This window comes from Macaca mulatta, chromosome 19 (assembly GCF_049350105.2).
Source record: "Macaca mulatta isolate MMU2019108-1 chromosome 19, T2T-MMU8v2.0, whole genome shotgun sequence".
NCBI lineage: Eukaryota > Metazoa > Chordata > Mammalia > Primates > Cercopithecidae > Macaca > Macaca mulatta.
Genome location: NC_133424.1, coordinates 49,456,562 through 49,472,821, shown reverse-complemented (window position 1 = coordinate 49,472,821; position 16,260 = coordinate 49,456,562). Strand labels below are relative to the sequence as shown.

The following is a 16,260-nucleotide window of genomic DNA, read 5'->3' as shown; positions in this document are numbered from 1 at the left end:
AGTGCGTGCGTCACGGAAGGGGCGGGCCCACGGTGGATGGGCCTTCTCGGCGCGCCGGGGCATGGAGAGGGTCTTGGGAAACGATGTTGCTGGGTCTTAAAAAGGCGGAGCTTAGAGGTAAATTGCCTCAGGGGCGGGGCAGAGAGGTCCAAAGGGGAGGAGCGACGCCTGGGTGTTCGCGTGGGCGGGGCCTCGGGAGGGAATAAGGAGAGGGGCGGAGCATTCTAAAGGGGAGGGGCTAAGGAGAACAACCCAAAGGGGTGGAGCTTAGAACCAGAAGGCCGGGGGGCGAGGAAGACGACCTCGGAGTATTTCAAGGGGAGACCCAGGTTCGTAAGGGACCGGGCTCCCGCGGGCTCGCAGGAGGGCGGGGCCTCGAGCTCCAGGGGCGGGGCCTAGATCTCGGGGTCCGCCCTCGCTGTCTCGCCCACTTGCCTTCACCCGCACCCCCGTTCTTTTCGGTTATTTTCTGCTACGGCAGTTCCCTGCCCTGCCCCGGGCCCAGGGGGCCGCTGTCTGAACTCTGGTCGGCTGGAGGACTCGGTGAGTGGGCTCCTCTGGGCGGAGGCGGGGCCAGGGCGGAGCTTGGGGACAGGGGTGGAGCTTGAGTGTGGATGCCAGCTAGTAGATAGACCTGGCGCGGGAAGAGGTTTAGGGGTGAGGCCTGAGGATCTGCCGCTGTCTGGGAAGAGGGCGGGACCCAGGTGATCTAGAGAGAGGCGAGGAGTCAGAGAGTTAGAGGAGAGGACTGAGGGATCAGCATGACCAGCCAAGGGGACAGGCATGGAACCTTAGTACATAATGGGGCAGGTACTGAAGTGTCTGAACAGCAGCTGTGTTGGGGACATGGGAAAGAAGGCGTGATTGTCGAGGGTCGAGGAATAGGAGTGCTACCTAAGGACTTGGGCCTGATCGGATCGTGGAGAACAGGGGCGGGGCCGGTGCGGACGCATTAGATCAAGTACAGCCAGCCTCATAGGGTCCCCACGGCCCTGGCAGGCTGACTGGCTTAAGTTTTTCTGATCAGTCTCCCAGCTCCGTCAGAAATGGGGAACGTGCAGTCGGAGCCATCGGCGGGTGGGGGCTCCCGAAAAGAGCAGGCCTCGGACCGCGCCCCCGACTCCCGCCAGACGTCCCTGGTGGAGCCCGAGATGACCTCCCAGGCCATGCGCCTGACTCGCGGGCTGGGTGTCTGGTTCCCTGGCAGCTCCGCACCCCCGGGACTCCTGGTACCCCGGGAGCCCCAGGCCTCACCCTCGACCCTGCCCCTCACCTTAGAACGGCCCTCTCCAGTGATGTCCCCTCCTGAAGAGGCGGCCGCGGTCTCTGCACCACCCCCAGCCCCCGCGGGGACCCTGCTGCCCGGCCCGTCTAAATGGCAAAAGCCCGCGGGCACTCCAGTGCCCCGGATCCGCGGCCTGCTGGAGGCGAGCCATCGCGGCCAGGGCGACCCTCCGAGCCTCCGCCCGCTGCCGCCGCCGCCGCCCCCGCCCCCGCCCCGGCAACTATCCGTAAAGGACACTGTCCCGAGGGCCCCATCCCAATTTCCGCCGCCCCTGGAGCCTTGGAAGCCGCCACCACCATTACCTTCTGAACGGCAGCCGGCGGACCGCAGAATCACTCCTGCTCTGGCCACACCCGCCTCAACCCCCACAGAAAGCCAGGCTGGGCCGGGCAACCAGGGCCAGACGGCCGGTAGGGCTCGCGGAGGGGCGCCTCCCCAGGCGGGCGAAGGCGAAATGGCCCAGCCTGTGGCTTCCGAGTCCGGCCTGAGCCTGCTGTGTAAAATCACCTTCAAGTCGGGGCCCTCTTTGGCTCCTCCGGCAGCCTCGAGTTCCTTAGCAGCCAAAGCTTCGCTCGGGGGCGGCGGAGGCGGCGGCCTCTTTGCTGCCTCGGGTCCCATCTCTTACGCCGAGGTCCTGAAGCAGGGGCCCCTGCCTCCTGGATCCGCTCGCCCCCTGGGAGAGGTTCCTCGAGGGGCACAGGAAGCTGAGGGAGGTGATGGAGACGGCGAAGGGTGCTCTGGTCCTCCCTCGGCGCCTGCGTCCCAAGCCCAGGCCCTACCGCCGCCACCCTACACCACCTTCCCAGGCTCAAAGCCCAAATTCGACTGGGTTAGCGCTCCCGACGGCCCTGAACGCCACTTCCGCTTCAACGGGGCTGGCGGAGGCATCGGGGCGCCGCGACGGCGTGCGGCTGCACTCTCTGGGCCTTGGGGCTCCCCTCCGCCACCACCAGGGCAGATGCACTCAGCTCCCGGGCCCCGGAGGCCCGCACCTGCCCTACTGGCGCCGCCTATGTTCATCTTCCCGGCACCCACTGGCGAGCCCATGCGCCCGGGGCCTCCAGGCCTGCAGGAGTTACCACCGCTGCCACCGCCCACGCCGCCGCCCGCGCCCCCGCCCACACCGCCGCCCACACTGCAGCCACCAGCGCTCCAGTCAACGCCACTGCCGATGGCTCCTCCGCTCTCCCCGGGCCTGGGCCACGAGGCGTCAGCCCTGGCTCCCACCCTAGCCCCTGCTCTGCCCCCAGCCTCAGCCGCCGACCAGGCCCCGGCCCCGGCCCCGGCCCCGGCCCCAGCCCCATCCCCAGCTCCCACCGTGGCTGAGCCCTCGCCGCCTGTGTCCGCGCCCGCACCCGCGGCTGCACCCATCAAGACCCGCACGCGCAGGAACAAGGGTTCCCGTGCAGCCCGGGGCGCAACCCGTGAGGATGGCTTGCCTGGAGACGGTCCTCGTGAAGGAGCTACAGCTACAGTGCCGGACAGCAGCGGTGGAGGGGGTGGTGGCAGCGGGGCCTCTCAGACTGGGGCAGCTAACACCCGCACTGCGCGCCACTGGCCGCCCTTCCAGGTGCTTAACTCCTGTCCCTGCAAGTGTTACTGCCGCCACCAGCCACGCCATCGCCGCCTGCCACGCAACGTCTCTGCCTGGTGAGAGGAGGGGAGAAGGGACCGGAGGGTGCCCAACCCCAGACTGCTGGATAGAGTCCTACTCAACCCTTTGGTTTCCTGGCCCTAGAATGACCCGTGTCCTTCCTCTCCACCACATCTCAAACCTAGCTAAGCTCCACCCTTCAGGACCAAGAGGACCCTTGATCCCATGCTGACCTTTGACGGGAAAGGGGACACCCTGGCCCAGCCCTATGGCATCCGATACCTAAGTGGATTCTTGGCCCTCCTGTACTTCTCTTGGAGCCATCAGAGAGGGAGGCTGGTCCCAGCTGGCCTGACCCTATACACTGCCTTGACCCTGTCCTTGAGGGTATCAAGGAGGACCACATCCCAGGCCACTCAGGGATGGGGGTGAGATGACTGTCTTCCTGGAACCAAATGGGGGCACATGCAGGCCTCCAACATTACTGGGCACAGGGGCAGCCCTGGACTCCTGACCCCTCTAGCTTCTGGCAACTTCTCCTGACTCTGGGACTCAAGGCTTCTGCCACCAGAGGGCACTGATGTCCCAGCTCTTGTGCTGGGGAGGCTCCTCCTGAGTCTCTCATCCAAGGGGGACACTGCATCCTCCAGCTACCCCCTACCCACACTGAATCACCAGATCTGGCCACTGGGGTCTGATCCTGGCTCCTGGGAGTGCTGAACCACTGGGAGACTGCCCTGGACCTCTTGAGGCTTAGCTGTGACACTCTCCAGTCCTCAGCTCCCTTTCCTATTAGGTGGACACAGCCCTGCCCTGAACTGCCTTTGGGATATTCCAATATGGCCTTCAGAAGCTTCCTTATTCATATGGGGACAGGGAGGCCCTAGAAGGGCTAGGGGCCTGGCCACATTGCCAGGCTTTGCTGACTCTATCCTCCCCCCTAGGCTGAGCACACCCACCAACCACCTGGGCGAGCCACCCTGGGTTGCCACCATCAAGCTGGCCGGCTCCCTGGTGGCTGGGCTGGAGCACTACGACCTGCAGGCCACCCATTCCAACTGAGTGCAGTCGGCTCAACACTCTCCACCTTCCCCTCCATGACAATAAAATAACCAATCCAGATGCCAGCAGCCTGTCAATCACTTGCCAAGGTAGTGGGTAGGGTACAGCAGGGCAGGCTCGCCATTAAAGCACATCTTGGGAACAAAAGGGAGGCTGGACCAGAGCAGCAGTAACTGAGGTTCCATTCACCCAGCACCCAGACTGATGGGCCCAGGGCAGGGGGGATCTGATTCCCCTCAATCCATAAGCCCTAATTCTGAGCTGACCTGGTACCAAGCTCAGCACAAACCACTGTGCAAAGGAGTGATCATTCCCATTTTACAGTTGGGAAAACTAACTCTGGAACACTTGTGAAATTTCCACATCCCACAAGGGATTCAGCCAGATTTGGACCCTGCGCCTTGAACACCTTCCCAAGAATTTCAAGGCAGGAAACCTAGGCTGAGGGGTGTGCGGGGAGGTCCTCAATCACACGCCGGCTCAGGGAGGGTGGGAGCCACAAGCCCACACCAGGGCCCACACCTTTTGATCCGCACAGGGCTCAAACGGGCAGCCTACAGACGGGTTCCATTTCATATATCATTTGAAAAATTGTTTAATTCATCACCAACATTTATTCTTTTTAATAGGACACTTCACCCGCTTTGTTGAAAAAATCTGGTACCCTGGCCCAGCATTCCTGTGTGTCCACAGTAGGCTAGAACAGTCCCCCTACCTGGGGCCATGCCCTCCTGCAGGCCACAGTGCTGCTGGGGCCCTACAGTGGGCGTCTGTGTTTGAGGCCCTGAGCAATGCCCACCAAACAGAGGCTTACCCAGTTGGAGGGTGTTATCTCCAACCCCTGAGCGCCCCAAAACCTCCAAGTTCTTCAGAGATAAGAACTTGTCTCTCTGCCATCCCAACTGGGGAGACAAGGGCCTGGAAGAGGGAATGTCAATCCACCTTTATTGGACGAAACCCTGCAGTGTAACTGTTTTAAATAACGCATGCCCTGCCCCACCCAGTGCCCAGTGGGCTCAGACGATCATCTCCAGCTGCCGGGCATACTCGATGACCTGTTTGGCCAGTTCTGTGGAGGGAATGGTGGTGTCTTCCGGCTTCTGCTGCTGGCTGGCAAAACTGTAGTAGTTGCTGGGGCCCAGGACCCACCCTCGCTGCAGGAAAGGAGGGATCAGAGATGGGTAGGGTGATCACAAAGGCTCCGTCCCCACCCTATGGAGCCAGCACTTGCCTATACTGTCTTTTCTCACCAACTCTACTCTACCCCAACGACTCTTGACAAGTAACTTCACCTCTGTGCCTCAGTTTCTCTGTGTTGACACTGGGACCCTAATTACACACCTCTCTGGGTCGACTGTGAGGATTTGGTGAATCAACACCTTTAAAGCACCGAGGATAGTGTTTGGCCTGAGTGATAGTTTCAGCTGTCACCCTCACTCAAATTCAATTTCACCTTCTTCTTTTTTTCCAGACGGAGTCTTGCTCTGTCGCCCAGGCTGCAGTGCAATGGTGTGATCTCGGCTCACTGCAACCTCCGCCTCCCGGGTTCAAGCAATTCTCATGCCTCAGTCTCCCAAGTAGCTGGGATTACAGGCACCCGCCACCACATCCAGCTAATTTTTTTGTATTTTTTAGTAGAGACGGGGTTTCACCATGTTGACCAGGCTGGTCTCGAACTCCTGACCTCAGGTGATCCACCCACCTCAGCCTCCCAGAGTGAGCCTAGGTGGGAAGATCCACCTCAGTGTGCGTGAGCCACTGCGCCCACCCAATTTCACCTTCCATAGCCTGGTCCGGCCCTCCTATTGCAACACCAAGCATTGCTCGTGCTCAAACGTCTGAGACCAAATGAAGCGAAGTCTTGCAGAAAAAGCTGCCACTTCTAAGAAATTTTGATAAAGACAGCAGCCAACATGCGTGCAGCGCCCACCTCTGCCCACCTCTAGCTGGTGCCAGCACTAAGCTCATCCTATGTATCTACCTCCATTCTGTGGACAGAGAAACTGAGGCTCAGAGAGCTTTGGCAGCTTGCCTAGAGTCACGCACTTAAACCTGGGCAGTCTTGTTCCAGCGTCCCTCGAAGCCACCCCACACTGTTGTTAGTGATTTCACCCCTTGGTCCCATGGCCCCTTGCCCTGTACCCCAGCCACCTTCTTGGCGTAGTCGGTCATCTTTTTGGGTGTGTTGAAGAAGAGGATCCGGGTGGCCTCAGTGAAAAGGATTTTCTCGTAGGCCTTCTCGATGCACCCAGCGATCTCATCCCTGGGAGAAGATGAGAAGCTCCTCGTTACTGAGCATCGACAACCACCCAGGACCTGTTCCCCCAAACCTGACACAAGTCAGCTCTGACCCTGGAGTTCAGCACTGATGGCAGGAATGTGAGGGGCCCTGTTTTATTCATCAAGGCTCAGAGCGGGAGAAACTTGACCAGACTCACAAAGCAAGCAAGGGCCACAGGAGATCCCCACTGAACTCTCTGACTCCTGGGCCCACACTCTGAATCTCACTGCCAGCCACATGATTTCAGGTCTGAAACCCAGCTTGGGATTCACATGAGGGCACCTCTTCTCAAAACAAACATCACCAGGGTGCTGCACCCCGCTTCATAGATCCTGAGGGGTTCCTTGTACCCATCAAGAGGCACCATGAACACCACCAAAGTAGAAAAAGAGCAAGGAATTAAGTCGCTATAGTGGGGGAGGGGGTTAGCTCTGGGGAAAAGCGAGTGACAGGGAGGAGTGCCTCCGACATCACTTAGGCCACGCGGTGGGTAGTGGTACTGGCCACCACTCCTCACTCAAATGCCTCTGGGCTCGCCTTTGCCACCTAAGGCACAGAAACTCATTCTGATCTGGTGCTCTGCCCGAGTGAACCAGCTCGGCCACCACTTCGACACCCTTTTACTCCTCAAGGGATTTGTATGTCACATCCACCTGCCCGTGGGATGTCACTTGTGCACGCAGCAACCCACGGGGCTGCTGGGATTTGGTCAACCCATTCTAGAGAAGGGGAAACTGAAGGGTCCACAGTTTCAGTGGTCGGAGGTGAAGTCTCTTGACTCACTGGATGGGTGTCTAGGACGGAAGATGGGCTAAGACAGGCCACACAGTCCCTGCCTGCTCAGCCAAGCCCATGCGCAGGTTTGACACATGTGGCCACACGTGTCAACAGCCAAGGGCGGTGAGATAAGGGCTGTTATCCACAATCCCACGACCAGGCCCAATTCACTGGAAAGGAGAGCTGAGGTGCTAGGAGGATAAGAAACACACCTAGCCTGCCCAGATAACCGGTGGCTGGAATGAGATTCAGACTCAAAGCTGTCTGGCCGAAGCCCAAGTTCTTTCCAAACTCCAAGCTCCACAGGGCCCGGGCCCCCCACACACCTGATGGTGTCCAGCAGGATGTCAATGAAGAAGGTGTAGCTCTCAGCGGGGATGTTACCCTTGGCCAGGAACACTTTGTTGTAGCTGCCCTCCATCAGGTACTACAGACACCGGGAAAGGGGAAAGAGAAGAGAATGAAGAGGAAGCTGCAAAGGGCCCTACCTGTGTGGGCCTCATCATACTCCTAGTGCCCCTGTAATCCCTACCCTGCCAGAACACCCCTTGCCACACAGCCACACCCCTTCCCTGGGTACTCCCTCTTCCAGAAAGACCTTGCTGGTTTATGCACACAGACACACACACACAGACACACACACACACACAGACACACACACACACACACACACACACACACAGACACACACACACACACACACACACACACAGACACACACACACAGACACACACACACATAGACACACACACAGACACACACACAGACACACACAGACACACACACACACACACACACAGACAGACACAGACACACACACACACACAGACACACACACAGACACACACACAGACACACACACACACACAGACACACACACACAGACACACACACACACACACACACACGACTCTCTCTGCCCCCACCCCCTTCCTCCCTCCCTCCCTCTCCCCAAGCCTGCTCTGGGCTGGCATCTCATTATCTCATCTACTGTCCAATTATCCACCTATTCTAGAGGAGGGAGACAGGGCTGGCTCCACCTCAGGCTCATCCCTGTACACCTTTGCATGAACTGTGCTGCCTGCCCTAACTGCTCTCTCTCCCATCCTCTCCCCACGGACCAAATCCTCCCCTAAGACGTCAGCTCCAGGAACAACTTCCCAACCTTAGGTCCTAAGGCCTTGCCCTGGCCCTGCTCCCTTTGTTCCAAAAACACCGTCTTCTCGGCTGTCCCTCTAACACAGCAGACATGGTGCTGCCTCAGGACACTTGGATTGGCTGGTCCCTCTGCCTGGCTGTCCACAGGGTTCAGTTCCTCATCCTTTTTTTTCTTTTTGAGATAGCGTCTTGCTCTGTTGCCCAGGCTGGAGTGCAGTAGCGCAATCTTGGTTCACTGCAACCTCTACCTCCTGGGTTCAAGTGATTCTCCTGTCTCAGCCTCCCAAGTAGCTGGGATTACAGGCACCAACCACCGCACCCGGCTAATTTTTGTTTTATAGAGACGGGGTTTCACCATGTTGGCCATGCTGGTTTCGACCTCCTGACCTCAGGTGATCTACCCGCCTTGGCCTCCCAATGTGCTGGGATTACAGGCGTGAGCCACTGTGCACGGTCACCCTTTTCTTTAAAAAAATGTTTTTATTTATTTATTTTCTAAATAGAGACAGAATCTGTCACCCAGGCTAGAATACAGTGGTGTGATCATAGCACACTGCAGTCTTGAACTCCTGGGCTCAAGCTGTCCTCCTGCCTCAGCCTCCCAAAGTGCTAGGATTACAGGCATGAGCCAGTTCCTCACCCTTTTCAAGTCTTTCTCCAATTTCACCTTTTCAGTAAGGCCTTCTGACTCCCCGAGATAAATGTTACCCCGTCCCTGCCTCTCTACCCTCCTTTCTGCCTTTTCTCCACAGTACTCAGCATCTGACAGACCGCACAGGCCACTCACTCTTCGGGCTTACTATCTGCTTCCACACGCCAATGTCATCACCACAAGATCACGAATTTCACCTGCTTGGCTCACTGCACAGTCTGACAACCTCCCACAGTGCCTGGCACACAGCTGGGACTCAGTATTTGTTGGACAAACAAGAGGATGGGTCCATGGGTGGAAAGATGGGTGAACCCGGGCCACTCCTTCAGGAAAGCCCTCTGAAGGCCACCCCTGCACCGCCCACTTTGGCCAGGTCCTCCCCCGCCGCTTGCCGCCTCACTTGCTCCAGGGACACAGGGTGCTTGATGTAGACGTTGGTCTGGATGTCCTTGGCAGGCAGCCGCTCCAACTCCGTGTGGAACTCAGCCACCCGGTTCTGGGACAGCAGGAAGAGGAGGTTGAGGCCCAAGAGCTGGTGCATATAGGCTGACTCGGGGAGCTGCTCCCTGTGGACGCGGGACGGGGAAGCAGGGTAAGGAGGATTTAGGGGCCTAGCGAGCCGTCTACCCGAGGCTCCAGGAATTCTCACGCCTGCCCCATGCATCTCCTGAAGAAGTATCAGGTCCCGGGTTTTCATATGAGGAAACTGTGGCCCAAAGATGCATGAATTAGTCACAAGTCATACTGATCCAAGTGAGGGACCTCACTTCAGTGAAATGACAACCTCAGTTTCCCAAAGTGCAAACTGGGTATCACCACAGTGTCCTTTTATTTATTTATTTTTGAGAAGGAGTCTCTCTCTGTTGCCCAGACTGGAGTGCAATGGTGCGTTCTTGGCTCACTGCAACCTCTGCTTGCTGGGTTTAAGCGAGTCTCCTGACTCAGCCTCCCAAGTAGCTGGGACTACAAGCACATGCCACCACGCCTGGCTAATTTTTGGTATTTTTAGTAGAGACAGGGTTTCACCATGCTGGCCAGGCTGGTCTTGAACTCCTGATCTCGTGATCCACCCACCTCAGCGCCCCAAAGTGCTGGGATTACAGTGTGAGCCACCACACCTGGCCCTTTTATTTTTTCCCAATTCCAAGACAGGGTCTCGCTCTGTCACTCAGGCTCACTGCAGCCTCAACTTCCCATGTTCAAGCTATCCTCCAACCTCAGACTCCAAAGTAGCGGGACTACAAGTGCACACCATCATGTCCAGCTAATTTTTTTGTTATTTTTTGTAGAGACAGGATTTCGCCATGTTGGTCAGGCAGGTCTGGAACTCCTGGACACAAGTGATCCTTTTGTCTCAGCCTCCCAAAGTGCTGGGGTTTCAGGCATGTGCCATCATGCCTGGCCTCACAGTATCCACTTTGTAGAGATGGGTTGAATGAACCAGGGTTAAGTGAACTAAATGGTTCAACCCAGGTAAGGTGATTAGAACAATACCTGGCCCAAATAAACACAGTGTTAGCTATAATTATATTAAGAGTTACTGGCCAGGCGCGGTGGCTCATGCCTATAATCCCAGCATTTTGGGAGGCTGAGGCGGATGGATCACCTGAGGTCAGGAGTTCAAAACCAGCCTGGCCAACCTGGCAAAACCCCGTCTCTACTAAAAATACAAAAATTAGCTGGGCGTGGTGGCGGGCGCCTGTAATCCCAGCTACTCAGGAGGCTGAGGGAGGCTGAGGCAGGAGAATCACTTGAACGTGGGAGGTGGAGGTCGCAGTGAGCCAAGTTTGCACTGTTGCACTCTAGCCTGGGTGACAGAGTGAGACTCCTATCTCAAAAAAAAAAAAAAAAAAAAAAAAAAAAAAAAAAAAAAAAAAAAAAAAAAAAAAAGAAAGTTACTGGCCGGGCATGGTGGCTCACGTCTGTAATCCCAGCACTTTGGGAGGCTGAGGCGGGTGGATTGCCTGAGGTCAGGAGTTCGAGACCAGCCTGACCAACATGGAGAAACCCCATCTCTACTAAAAATACAAAAATTAGCCAGGTGTGGTGGTGCATGCCTGTAATCCCAGCTACTCGGGAGACTGAGGCAGGAGAATCACTTGAACCTAGGAGGCGGAGGTTGTGGTGAGCCGAGATCACACCATTGCACGACGGCCTGGGCAACAAGAGTGAAACTCCATCTCAAAAAAAAAAAAAAAAAGTTATTGGAGTCAGGTGCAATGACTCAACACCTGTAATCCCAACAATCTGGGAGCCTAAGGCAGGAGGATCACTTGTGGCCAGGAGTTCAAGACCAGCCTGGACAACAAAGTGAGACCCCCATCTCTACAAAAAATTAAAATGAAAGAGGCAGGAGTGGTGGTGTGCACCTGTAGCCCTAGCTACTTGAGAGGCTAAGGTAGGAGCATCGCTTGAGCCCAGGAGGTCAAGGCTGTGGTGAGCCATGACTGCACCATTGCACTCCAGCCTGGGCAACAGAGCAAGACCCTATCTCCAAAAATAAATAAATAAAAGAACCACCACTCCCTACTTTAACAGGGAAAGTGAGAGAGGTAAAGTCATTTGCCCAAGACCTCATAATCAGGAAGCGGCTGGACATTTCAAAGCCAGGTTCGTCTGACGTCAAATTCCCAATCATTAATCTGTGCAGGTATCATTCAGTTTTACATTCAACACATATCCGGTGAGTCCCTGTTCTGGGCCTGGCCCTGTGGTAGGCAGTGTAAGGGACACAGCAGTAACTGAAACAGTTCCAGGCTCTGCCTTTAGAAAGCTCACAGTCCAGTGAGAGAAAGGGCTGGGATGGGCAGGCACAGGCAGAGGGGTCGGAGCTGGGACCGGACTGGAAGCCACAGGAAAGAACTTGGTCTTGTGCCTGAGGACCATGAAGAGCCATGCAGGTTCTGAGCAGGGTATGGACAGTGTCAAATTTTAGTGTTACATGATCCTGCTGGCTGCCACGGGGGTTTGAGTCAGAGGGACAAGGCTGGGGCCAGGACTAGTGAAGGGTGATGGCAGCCCTGCTGGGCAGAGGGGCTGCAGTGTGGGAATGGGTTGGGGGAGACTGACTAGAGACCTACAAGCCTGGATCACACAAGCCAAGTCTCAGGACCTCCAAGCCAACTCCTGACCCTAGTTCTGAGGACAGAACTAAGCCAGGAGGAGTTCCCAGATGAAGAAAGAGGACCCACGTGGCCAGAGCCCCAGAGATAAAGGAGCTGCCATGCAACCACCCCCCAATTGGGGGCAGGACCCATTCTTACTTGTAATCAAAGTAGTAGCATTTGAGCTGGGCCATGTAGCGCTCGAAGGAGGGGATGTCCTTGCGCAGGATGCTCCACTGGGCCCCGATCTCCAGTATGTCACCTGTGGGTGACAGAGTGAGCTCTCAGGAGGTGACTGAGGTCTCTTCCCCAACCACCACTGCTACCATTCCTGCCATAACCCCCTGATCATCACCCCCCACTAACCCCAGTGACACTCACGGGCCAGAATGAGCTGCTGTTTGGTCAGCTTGGTCCCTGTGGTTGGCAAGAAGTTGAGCTCCAGAAGAACTAGCTGATGGGGAGGGGAGGGAAGAAAAGATGGGAATTCAAATACAGATGACTTACTTGCTCTATGCTTTGTTCCTCCCACTTGGAAAATGGGGCTAACCATCATCCTGACTCATGAAGAGTCCTTTTTCTTTTTCTTTTTTTTTTTTTTTTTTTTGAGACGGAGTCTCACTCTGTCGCCCAGGCTGGAGTGCAGTGGTGTGATCTCGGTTCACTGCAAGCTCCACCTCCCGAGTTCACGCCATCCTCCTGCCTCAGCCTCTCAAGTAGCTGGGACAACAGGCACCTGCCACCATACCCAGCTAATTTTTTTTTTGTATTTTTAGTAGAGATGGGATTTCACCGTGTTAGCCAGGATGGTCTCGACCTCCTGACCTCATGATCCTGTCTTGGCCTCCCAAAGTGCTGGGATTACAGGCGTGAGCCACCGCGCCAGGCCGAAGAGTCCTTTTTCATCAAGCACTCAGAACAAGGCCTGAGCACACAACACACGCCCATTTAAGATTCCATCACATTACAATTATTAATAGCCCCACTGGGGAAACGAGGAGGGACACTCAGTGCCTGACCCAGTGGAATCACACGGCGAGGGGCGGGGGGACACCAGCACATTCCATTCGTGGCTGATCTTCCCCACCATCTACTGGGGAAGGGGTAGCTGGGCTATCCCCAAAATCTGTATCTGGGAGGGGGAGGTCCAAATCTCCCCACACAGTTCAGCCCATACATTTTTCCTTAGCAGACACAGCAGCTTGTTCCAAGCCACTGGATTTATACTCCCTCCCAACACATACTTGGTCTCAAGCACTCTGAGCCCCATATTCTTGTTCTCTACTTGTAAGAATATTTCCTCTAGGTTCAGTCCTGCCTTCACAACTAGGCTGCCCCCTCTCCCCACAGATGCGAGCCTAAGCCCCAGATCTCTCAGATCCTAACCCAGCCTGGTCTTAACGACACACCCTCTACACAGTCCACCTTTTCAGTCTCATTCTTTTATCATTCTGGGCAGTCCTCATTTCCCACTTGGTCTTGCCTGGACTCCACCATCAGGAAAAGAAAGAACCCCAGTCCTGCCACTCCGACCAGTTAAGCCTCCAAGCACCAAAACTCTAACCCCTCACTCATTCTGCCATCCCGAGTCTTTCCATCATTCCCCCACCACGCCCGCGTAGGTCCATTCCAGTCATCTCTCACCTGGAAAAAAAAAAAAAAAAAGTGTAGAGACAAGAGTCTCGCTTTGTTGCTCAAGCTGATCTTGAACTCTTGGGCTTAAGTGATGCTCCCCCGCCAAGTGCTGCGATTACAGGCGTGAACCACCGCGCCCTGTCCTCTCTCGCTTCTTGACCCCCTCCGGGCCGCCACTTTGGCTGCTCCAAATCTTTCGCCCAGTCGGATCCCCCAGCCCGCCTCAGTCTCGCTGGCACCGAGGTGTATTCCGCGGCCCGGGACTTGGTTGGGTCCAGACGCCTCGTAGCGCCCCCCACGCCCGCAACACTCGGTTTCCTGGGCCTGCCAACCTTACCTTTAGCCGGCCCAGCTCTTCCCCGCACTTGCTAAGATTGGGGCTTTTACGATTCCACTCGCCCTTGAGTTGCTCGTACATGCCGGTCGCGGCTTGTAGGACAGCGCCCGAGGTCGCCGCGGGCCCCGAGCTCGAGAAGCCTGCCGCCCCGTTCACCGCCGCGGCCGCCATGTTGCGTGATGCGGCAAGCCGACCGCCCGATTTACGGCAACGCCGCCTACAGACGCTCGCCCGGCGGAAGTGGGGCCGAGAGGTGGAGCCCAAGGCCCGGGGCGGGGCTACAACCTGCCTCCGCCCGCCACGGGTAGCCCGCTGTCGCTCTCGAGGTGGCGCCCTCGGAGCCCTGCCCTTAATGAACATGTCAGTTGGAGCTCCGCCTCTGTCGTCACTCAAGATGGTGACCGGAAGTCGGCTTTTGCTCTAACTGAAAATGACAGCTGTCTCAACGCCGCCCTCCCGCCCCACCGACCTCACGGTTCCAGTAATGAACATGGCTGCCCTGGTTTCAGTCTGAGTGTTCGGGACGCTACGTAGCTGTCCTGAAGGTTCCGCCTTCGGGGCAGCGTCTCCAGCCAATAGGTGGCGATGTCGTGCCGTTTGGAGAGCTGTGTTTTACTCATTTTATAGACAGGCCGGGTAACCTTCCAACGGACTAACAGCTAGGATGTATACCTGGGGCTCCCTCTCCAGTCTCTTTTTCTTTTTTCTTTTTTTTTTTTTTGAGACGGAGTCTCGCTCAGTCGCCCAGGCTGGAGTGCAGTGGCCGGATCTCAGCTCACTGCAAGATCCGCCTCCCGGGTCTACGCCATTCTCCTGCCTCAGCCTCCCGAGTAGCTGGGACTACAGGCGCCCGCCACCTCGCCCGGCTAGTTTTTTGTATTTTTTTGGTAGAGATGGGGTTTCACCGTGTTCGCCAGGCTGGTCTCGATCTCCTGACCTCGTGATCCGCCCGTCTCGGCCTCCCAAAGTGTTGGGATTACAGGCGTGAGCCACCGCGCCCGGCCTCCAGTCTCTTTTTCAATGCATCCTTCCACATCTTTTTCCCAAGCTTATATAAACGAACTAGTTACAAACCTCATCCAGCTCTATGGCTTTAAATATCATATGTAAATGAAGGATTCACAATTTTTTTTTTTTTTTTTGAGACGGAATTTAGCTCTTGCTGCCCAGGCTGGAGTGCAATGGAGCGATCTTGGCTCACTGCATCCTCCGCCTCCTGGGTTCAAGTGATTCTTCTGCCCCAGCCTCCCAAGTAGCTGGGATTACAGGCACGTGCCACCACATACAGTTAATTTTCGTATTTTTAGTAGAGCCCAGGTTCCACCATGTTGGTCAGGCTGGTCTCCAACTCCTGAACTCAGGTAATTCCCCGGGCCCTGGCCTCCCAAAGTGCTGGGATTACAGGCATGAGCCACCTTGCCTGGCCAGTATTCACAGCTTCTTATACCAACTTCTCCTTCCTCCATTGATTGATATTACACCTGAACATTCAACATCGCTTTTTCTCTCTTTTTAAAAAAAATTTATTTTAAATTTTTTGTAGAGACTCATACTGCCCAGGTTGGTCTCGAACTCCTGAGCTCAAGCGATCTTCCTGCCTTGACCTCTCAAAGTGTTGGAATTCACAGGTATGAGCCACTGCGCCTGGACAGCACGTTTTTCTCAAGCCGGGCTCTCACTCTCTGTCTCCACTATTTAGAATGTCATCTCCATGGAGGCAGGACGATTTCCTTCACCACTGAATTCCCAGTATCTCAGTGCTTGGCAAATATCAGTCGACAGTCAATAAATATTTGTTGGCCGGGCACGGTGGCTCACGCCTGTAATCCCAGCACTTTGGGAGGCCGAGGCAGGTAGATCACTTGAGGTCAGGAGTTCGAGACCAACCTGGCCAACATAGCGAAACCCCATTGCTACTGAAAATACAAAAAAAAATTAGCTGGGCATGGTGGCACGCACCTGTAATCCCGGATACGCAGAAGTCCGAGGCAGGAGAATTGCTTGAACCCAGGAGACCAGCTTGCAGTGTGCTGAGATCACGCTGCTGCACTCCAGCCTGGGTGACAGAGTGGCACTCCTTCTCAGAGAAATAAATAAATAAATGTAAAAATACCAAAAATTATCCGGGCATGGTGGTGTGCATCTGTAATCCCAGCTCCTTGGGAGGCTGAGGCAGGAGAAGCACTTGAATCCGGGAGGCAGAGGTTGCAGTGAACCAAGATCGCCATTGCACTCTGGCCCGGGTGACAGGCTCAAAAAAAAAAAAAAAAGAAATTATATATTTGTTGAATTAATGAGTAAATTAATATGTGAAAGAAGTTGTGGTGTTAAAAAATATTTTAAACAAAAATGATGGCTGGGTGTGGTGGCTCAC

The 16,260-nt window shown here is 55.8% G+C and overlaps 2 protein-coding genes across 5 annotated transcripts; one reads left to right on the top strand and one right to left on the bottom strand.

The window, feature by feature from the left end:
* Positions 1–9: 9 nt before the first annotated feature.
* On the top strand, positions 10–3,999 carry GGN (gametogenetin). 3 transcript variants are annotated; one of them, XM_015123855.3, is made up of 4 exons: positions 10–117; positions 482–543; positions 1,028–2,935; positions 3,824–3,999. In XM_015123855.3, exons 3-4 carry the CDS (start codon positions 1,047–1,049, stop codon positions 3,939–3,941), a joined length of 2,007 nt encoding a protein of 668 aa, XP_014979341.2. In that variant the 5' UTR covers positions 10–117; positions 482–543; positions 1,028–1,046; the 3' UTR covers positions 3,942–3,999. The 3 variants fall into 3 exon arrangements, with proteins under 3 accessions (XP_014979341.2, XP_001107336.2, XP_077838635.1); XM_001107336.5 differs by lacking the exon at positions 10–117 and adding an exon at positions 270–329; XM_077982509.1 differs by lacking the exons at positions 10–117; positions 482–543 and having other exon boundaries at positions 951–2,935.
* A 536-nt stretch (positions 4,000–4,535) lies between these two features.
* Positions 4,536–14,277, bottom strand: PSMD8 (proteasome 26S subunit, non-ATPase 8). 2 transcript variants are annotated; one of them, XM_015123856.3, is made up of 7 exons: positions 13,887–14,277; positions 12,296–12,368; positions 12,074–12,176; positions 9,211–9,376; positions 7,326–7,426; positions 6,093–6,204; positions 4,536–5,095 (listed from the first exon to the last, which is right to left on the bottom strand). In XM_015123856.3, exons 1-7 carry the CDS (start codon positions 14,244–14,246, stop codon positions 4,958–4,960), a joined length of 1,053 nt encoding a protein of 350 aa, XP_014979342.2. In that variant the 5' UTR covers positions 14,247–14,277; the 3' UTR covers positions 4,536–4,957. The 2 variants fall into 2 exon arrangements, with proteins under 2 accessions (XP_014979342.2, XP_077838730.1); XM_077982604.1 differs by lacking the exons at positions 4,536–5,095; positions 6,093–6,204; positions 7,326–7,426 and adding an exon at positions 7,498–7,957 and having other exon boundaries at positions 9,160–9,376.
* Positions 14,278–16,260: the final 1,983 nt, after the last annotated feature.